Genomic DNA, 7,831 nt, shown 5'->3' with positions numbered 1-7,831 from the left:
TATATATATATATATATATATATATATACATACATATATATATATATATATATATATACATACATATATATACATACATATATATATATATATATATATATATATATACATACATATATATATATATATATATATATATATATATATATATATATACATACATATATATATATATATATATATATATATATACATACATATATATATATATATATATATATATACATATATATATATATATATATATATATATATATATACATATATGTATGTATGTATATATATATATATACATATATATATATATACATACACACAATAATGCACATTACTTTGGACCCAAATGAAATAGATGAAAATTGAGCAAAGCAAGGCTTTCAATTTCAAAATGGAACAAGTTTAAAAAAAAGAAAAAGTGTGAGGTCACACCTGTACAACAACAAAAGCACAAGTACAAATGTCTTCAGATCTCGGCAAGGGAATGAACTGCATGAGATGCAAGACCCAAACCAGCTAATCCCAAGATACAACAATTAGGTACCGAATTGTAAAACCTCCATCCTTCTCTTACACCCAATAATTAAAACAAAACAAAACAAAACAAAAGACAATAAAATGGGCAATATTTTGGCAGTGTCAATAGCAAAACAATGTGCATTTAAACATTACGGCCTGCTACCAGAAGGACTAAGATACCAGTAATCCGCTGATGTTGCTGTTTTACCATCCATCGTACTCACATCCAGTGCATCTTCCTCCTCATCTTCATAAAAACTTTTGTACCAGTCCTCATCCATAAGAGACTGCATCTGAAATTCTTGCCGATGTGCTGAGACCTCTTCAGGGGTCATGTGCTCATTGCCTTCAACAAAGACAGCAAACCTGTTATGAAAGAAGATAAACAAGTAAAACCAGATATGAACTTTGAATTTGAACTTGAGGCCCACCCATCTGATGCACACACCAAATATGCTTTATTACCTCTGCCACCGAAGGTGGACGCAGGTTATATCTTCACCCCTAACTGTTCATCTGTCTGTGAGCAGGATATCTCAAAATGTTATGGATGGATTTGGATGAAACTTAGTGCACAGGTTGTGTGTGAGAGACAAGGACAAATCGATTGGACTTTGGTGAAGATCCAGATCCAGATCCTAGAATTTTAAAGCGATTCTTCACCATTGAGAGATAAGGCCAAAAACTATATGGAGCACAACATCTCAAAAAGTTATGAACATGTTATGACAAAACTTGGTGGATGAGTAGGCGACAAGAACAAACCAATTATGTTTATTATCATTTTTCCCGATGCAGATCCGGCCTGTCAGTGGGATACAAAACGTAAACTGTTCAGCCTGGCAGAGGTATGCTCTCTACTGAGTGCCATTCCAGTTCCGAATAAAATAACTTGTTCTTCAGTTGTGCCCATCCCGATAATACTGTCCATCCATATATTTTTTATTTTGACATACAGTGTTAATAAAACAACAAAACAAACAAATAAATAAATAAACTGTCTTTTGCTTCAACTTAACGTGAAAACAAATTTGTTTAATTTTTTTAAGTTCTAACTTTAGGTACTGCTTGCAAGTAAGAATCTACTCTTATTGGCTCCAATCATTCCCACCTTGTTGTGGGGTTGGCCAGGGAATTTGGCTTAAGTATTTCATGAACTGGGGAGCCAGGCCCGACGTTGGATCGATGGTGATATGGCAGGAATTTGGAATTTCTTCAGGGAGCTTACTCACCTACTCTTTGTGAAGGATAGCATGTGATCTTTAACGTCTAACGAATGCGAAGTTTAACGACAGGACATGCAGCTTAACGTCCATCGGAAGAAATGCACACACAGTGATGAAACGCCTTGCCTGGGAAGCACCAACTGCCAATTTACAGTTGGGTCAAGAATGAAACCCAGATGGGACAGCTCAAAAGTAAGTGCACTACCTCTACATCTTGTCAGACAAAAATAAGAGAAAAGGAGAGAGACAGAGAGAAAAGAAGGAGGAGGAGGAGGACGAGGGAGGAGAAGAGAGAGGATGAGGAGGAGGGAGGAGAAGAGAGAGGAGGAGGAGGAGGGAGGAGAAGAGAGAGGAGGAGGAGGAGGAGGGAGGAGAAGAAGAGAGAGGAGGAGGAGGAGGAGGGAGGAGAAGAGAGAAGAGGAGGGAGGAGAAGAGAGAGGAGGAGGAGGAGGGAGGAGAAGAGAGAGGAGGAGGAGGGAGAAGAGAGAAGAGGAGGAGGGAGAAGAGAGAAGAGGAGGAGGGAGGAGAGAAGGAGGAGGAGGAGGAAGGAGAAGAGAGAGGTGAAGGAGGAGGGAGAAAGGAGAGAGGAGGAGGAGCAAGGCAAAAGGACAAGAGAAGAGAGGAGGAGGAGGAAAGAGTGGAGGGAGGAGGAGGAGCAAGGCGAAAGGACAAGAGAAGAGAGGAGGAGGAGGAAAGAGGGGGGGAGGGGGGAGGGAGAAAGAGAGAGAGAGGGAGGATGAGGAAGAAAGAGAGAGGAGGAGGGAGGAGGAGGAAGAAAGAGAGAGGAGCAGGAAAAAGATGAAGGAGAAGCGAGAGGAGAGGAGAAGAGGAAGGAGAAGTGAGAGGAAGGAGAAGAGAGAGGAGGAAGAAGAGAGAGAAGTGAGAGGAGGAGGAAGGAGGGAAGGAGGAATAAGGAGAAGAGAGAGGAGAAGAGAGAGGAGGAGGGGGAGGAGGAGGGGGAGAAGGAGGGGGAGAAGAAGGGGGAGAAGAAGGGGGAGAAGGAGGGGGAGAAGGAGGGGGAGAAGGAGGGGGAGAAGGAGGGGGAGAAGGAGGGGGAGAAGGAGGGGGAGAAGGAGGGGGAGAAGGAGGGGGAGAAGGAGGGGGAGGGAGAGGAGAAGGGAGAGGAGAAGGGAGAGGAGAAAGAAGAGGAGGAGGAGGGAGAAAGGAGAGAGAAGAGAATAGAGGAGGAGAAAGGAGAAGAGAGAGGAGAGGAGGAGGAGAAGAAAGAGGAGGAGAGGAGGAGAAGAGAGAGGAGGAGCAGAGAGAGGAGCAGCAGAGAGCGGAGGAGCAGCAGAGAGCGGAGGAGAGAAAAGAGAAGAGAAAAGAGGAGAAGAAAGAGGAGAAGAAAGAGGAGGGAGGAGGAGAAGAGAGAGGAGGAGAGGAGGAAGAGAAGAAATTGAGCTCGAGAATAATTTAATCAACACCATGGAGGAAGGAAGGATCAAGTCCAAAAACCAAGAGGGACCCCAGGGGTGGAAAAGCAAAGAAAAAAAGATCAGGAAATACAAGTGGGATGGGGGTGCCACAGATGATTCGTCCACAGTGGAGTGGAGTAGAGAGGGACTTCAAGGAATGTTGCAAACAAACAAGGAGCGTTCCAGATGACACCAACAATACAAGCCAGTGGCTCGGAAAGGCCTCCTGGAATCCCTTGCTCATGCGGTTGCAGTTAATCTTGGGTCCCTTTATCTGCCAGTTTTTATGCACCATATGATTGTGCAGCTTCCCAGGGTATTATACCCAGGTTCTGGCCACTAGCTTTTTGGTGGCAAGGCTGAAGGAACACAGACTCCAACGGTACCCTCTCGTTGGTACTGCAGAACCAGGAACGAAACTGGTAAGGCAGAAAGAACCCATAAAAACCCACAAAGCCCAATCCAGCAGCCTGCCCCAAGAGCTTGCAACAAAAACAATGTTTCTGCAAAAGGCTCCGAAGGCACAGGTGTTGGTACTGCCACAGGAGGCTGCGAGCAGCCAACCACCCTCAGAGAAGAGAGAGACAAATGAAGAAAGAAGACTCTTTTGTACATTTCATCATCCAAGAGCCAAACATGAAATGGAATACCTCATCCCTCCATAGCCCTAAGTTGTATTATTCAGCGATTTCCCCCCCCCCCCCCCGGGCTAAATTGTGGACCTGCACACATACTTCTTAACCAGTTATGCTTCTTCGTTCATATGCAGCACAAGGTTGTGGGGTGGCATCATTGGCTGAGGGCATGTCTGTGCCGCGAACACGATGCCCTCCGCTGGTTAGGGGAGGAGTTTGGAATTTGTTCAGGGTGCCGACAATAGCGAGCCTACTCTTCGCGAAAGATACCACAATATCTTTAACGTTCACCAACGAATGCTGGCAGAAAGGACACCCGTTCAACAACCATCCAAGGTACAGCACACATAATTGATGAATCGCCCTGCCTGTGAAACACCATGATGAGAGTTTATAGCTGGGTCAAGATTCAAACGCAGGCATGACAGCTTGGAGATGAGTGCGCATACCTCGAAAGCCATCCCATCAGCCCTTCTATACCAATGTGCAGGTACTTTTCAAAGTGTGGAAACAAACCCCTGCTACAAAACTAAAAAAAAACGTTTTGACAAAATTTTCAACTTTTCACAAAGCAATGACAGTTAAACAAGATATTTATCCAGCCATGGGCTCGTAAGCAGGTTGTCGATACAAACCAATAATTAAATGGAATGCCAACAGCCAATCCCAAAACAAAACGATATATGTGCATGGTCAAGCATTCATACATGCCATTAACCAGTGACATTGGAATACAACAGAGTAAAAGCTTCTCGTTCCTACTTTCTCACTCTTACCTGGAAGGCGAACTCAGTCTGCTGACTGTTTTCCAGGAATCCACCTCAGGGCTTCGGCAAGAACGGCGTAGAGCTTCAAGAGCTCGTCGTGTCTCTACCTTGGCTTGGAGTTGATACTCTTCTTCGCTGAGTAACTTCGGCAAGGCTACCGATTTTTGCCACCTGCACACGCTGCCCACACGCCACATTCGACATCGTCAAGTGACCAAACTGCTGACCCACCTACTCTTTGACCTGACCTGTTCCAGGACAAGCAGCATGCAACAAACAAAAGGAAAGGCCTCAAGAATAGGCCATACATTTATGGATACATCATCAAGGTGGATTTACTCTTTGGCTGCTGTGTTTCAGTTTGGCTCAAAATTAACTGTTGGGAAGGTTAAGCAAACAGGTATCCATTCAACCTGTTGAGTTGTGCCATTCGAGCTTTGAAAACTGCTGCCCAGAGGTGCATAACAATATAGTCACATTTGTTGTTGCATCAGGTTTTCCCAAGAAATTGATGTTTGATCAATTCCAATAATTTATTCCAACAACCAGAGAAACAAGGGGCAAAAGCACTTGCAACAGCCACACCTCCAAGGAATGAAATCGATTAAAAATATAAAACAGAATTCTCTCTTATGCACACAAAATATACAGAAACATCAGCATGGTCTTTAAAGACCAACATTTGGTATACTTGTGCACATGATGTCAACAGCATACTGCATTCAGGATCAGACTAATAATTTTTGTTGAATTTATCATTTATTGAGCAATCCACCTCCTTACCGGTGGTTGGCAGGGCAGACAATGCGTTTGTTTGGGACACGACGATTGTTGCACACAGATAGTGCAGCATTTGCTATTATGGGACTCCATCTTTGCCTTGCTACCTCACCAAGTTTGGGGGTTCAACGTAGTACTATGGTTTTGAAGGGTCCCAAAGAAATCCTCACATAGCTTTAAAAAAAATAAAAAATAAAAAAATGACCCTCTCTCTCCCAGGTTGCAATGCACAGCATCATGGAAAACCGAAAATTTACAAGCTAAGCGTCCCTCTTAGGCTTATTCTCACACTCAGAGGGACTCGCCCTGCAGGGCAATTCATGTTTACTAAGGCTGAGGTAATCAGACAAGTGGACAACCAAACGCCCAGAGAGCTGCAACAGGCCTGGTATTCAAATGACAAATCAATTAATATACATGTCAATTTACATCCGGAGTATCCAGCATTAAGTCACCAGCTGAAATACCAGTCAATGGACTGAACATTGGTGTGTTCATTGAAAGTGTTAGGTGATAAACAAAGAAGTAATTATAAGCAACTAGTTAATCGGTAATGAAACATTAACCCAAGTGCCAACAATCAGGATGATTAATCTCAACTTTGTGTATATATGGCGCACTGCAAGTGTATGCGTTTTTAATCCCACCTCCGACGATGAGCTCGAAACTTAAGACTCGAAGACTTCCATCCCGGTGATTGATTTTATTTTATCTTCAAGTATGGTGTCTGGGATATGTCTTTTCTTCGATACACAAATAAACCAATGTCACCCACAGGGTGACCCGTATCTTGCCAAAAGGTGACCACGTGTGACTTCTTTAAGGTCACACTGAGGTGAACAGAGCTGCTATCCACCAGGAGCGACTCCTTGAGGAATATCTGCCTATGAGAGATTCCGATGAGAATCTTTTTACAGAGTAACCATGAAAAATATGCTTTTGCCTCATAACGTCACCAAATGACGTCATAATGTCTCAAGCTTGACATATCGAGAAAGCACTCATCGAGGTGTTCAATTTGAGGTACTACACGATATGGTTCCTAAAACTTGAAAATTTGACCTTGGGGTCAAATATGTTTGACCTTAGGCACTAACCATGAAGGTCAAGGCCAATCGCCACCAAAAATTAATCAACTGAGCGCCAGACCATGAACTATATTCCCATGAAGTTTGAAGACTATCTGATCAAAATTACTCAAAAAATAAGGGTTTCGTCGACTCCCCTGATTTGCGACAAAGTGACCTTGACCTTTGACCTTGACCTTCAAAATTTTGTGCACTGAAAGGGACCTCTATAGGCCTCTGATATGAGAAGTTACAAAAATTTCCAATGATAACTGTGCTCTGCAGAATTTTTTATACGTGATTATAGACAAACAAACAAACAAACAAAAAAAACACAAGCTGACTAACATATCTTGCAAAAACTTCGTTTTGGCAAGATAAATATGCTTTATCCTCATAACGTCACCAAATGACGTCATAATGTCTCAAGCTTGACATATCTAGAAAGCACTCATCGAGGTGTTCAATTTGAGGTACTACACGATATGGTTCCTAAAACTTGAAAATTTGACCTTGGGGTCAAATATGTTTGACCTGAGGCGCTAACCATGAAGGTCAAGGCCAATCGCACCAAAGATTAATCAGCTGAGCGCCAGACCATGAACTATATTCCCATGAAGTTTGAAGACGATCCGATCAAAATTACTCAAAAAATAAGGGTTTCGTCGACTCCCCTGATTTGCGACAAAGTGACCTTGACCTTTGACCTTGACCTTCAAAATTTTGTGCACTGAAAGGGACCTCTATAGGCCTCTGATATGCAAAGTTACAAAAATTTCCAATGATAACTGTGCTTGGCAGAATTTTTTATACGTGATTACAGACAAACAAACAAACAAAAAAAACATACAAGCTGACTAACATATCTTGCAAAAACTTCGTTTTGGCAAGACAATAAATATATTGTTACGGAAATGGCCCTGAGCAGGCTACCAAGTATAGGATTAGCTCAGATCCCCCAGTAAATGCATGTTTAGCTAGGTTGTTCGGTAAAATGGACGTTACATGTGTCGGGAGGTGTAGGATGCATGTTTTATTGTTCCTACAGTGGTGGTGTGCCGTGGGCTCCCTCTTCTTCCTCCCCTCTCCGGACGATAGGCCCCGCCCAGTCGGCTGAGGGGTAGTGGCCTGGAGAGGGAGGTGGAGCTAAGGGGATGAGTTTGTCTGCTTCGTAAAGGGGGAGGAGCGAGTGGCTCGCGGTGAGCGAATGAAGACCTCGTAAAAAAAGGGTTCAGTTTGGGGAAACAGTCGGTTATCGAGGCGTGCTCAGGTTTTGAGGCGAGAAGGAAAGGAAATCTGTGGTGAAACTGAGCACCGAGGTGGCGCCGTTCGGCTGTACACGGGACAGCTGTGTCTGTTTTTCGTGAGGAACGAGCCGAAAGAAAGGCAGGGAAGGCAACAGAGAAAGGATGAGTGTCTGTCTGC

The 7,831-nt window shown here is 43.3% G+C and overlaps 1 protein-coding gene across 4 annotated transcripts in view; it reads right to left on the bottom strand.

The window, feature by feature from the left end:
- Positions 1–421: 421 nt before the first annotated feature.
- The window catches only part of LOC147029708 (nuclear envelope integral membrane protein 1-like), a 77,361-nt gene continuing 69,951 nt past the window's right edge, over positions 422–7,831 (bottom strand). For 2 of the 4 annotated variants that reach the window (XM_085872971.1, XM_085872969.1), the window contains 2 exons: positions 4,569–4,739; positions 422–882 (listed from right to left, as the gene is read on the bottom strand). In XM_085872971.1, the coding sequence (XP_085729097.1) occupies positions 666–882; positions 4,569–4,739 (388 nt within the window). In that variant the 3' untranslated portion in view covers positions 422–665. The remainder of the gene's footprint in view (positions 883–4,568; positions 4,740–7,831) is intronic. The other 2 variants (XM_085872972.1, XM_085872970.1) reach the window with 2 other exon arrangements.

Source organism: Eptatretus burgeri, chromosome 3, assembly GCF_056783735.1.
Source record: "Eptatretus burgeri isolate ZD-2024b chromosome 3, Ebu_testis_v1, whole genome shotgun sequence".
In the NCBI taxonomy this organism is placed as follows: domain Eukaryota; kingdom Metazoa; phylum Chordata; class Myxini; order Myxiniformes; family Myxinidae; genus Eptatretus; species Eptatretus burgeri.
The sequence above is the reverse complement of the archived record's forward strand: the minus strand, read 5'-3'. Positions and strand labels throughout refer to the sequence as shown.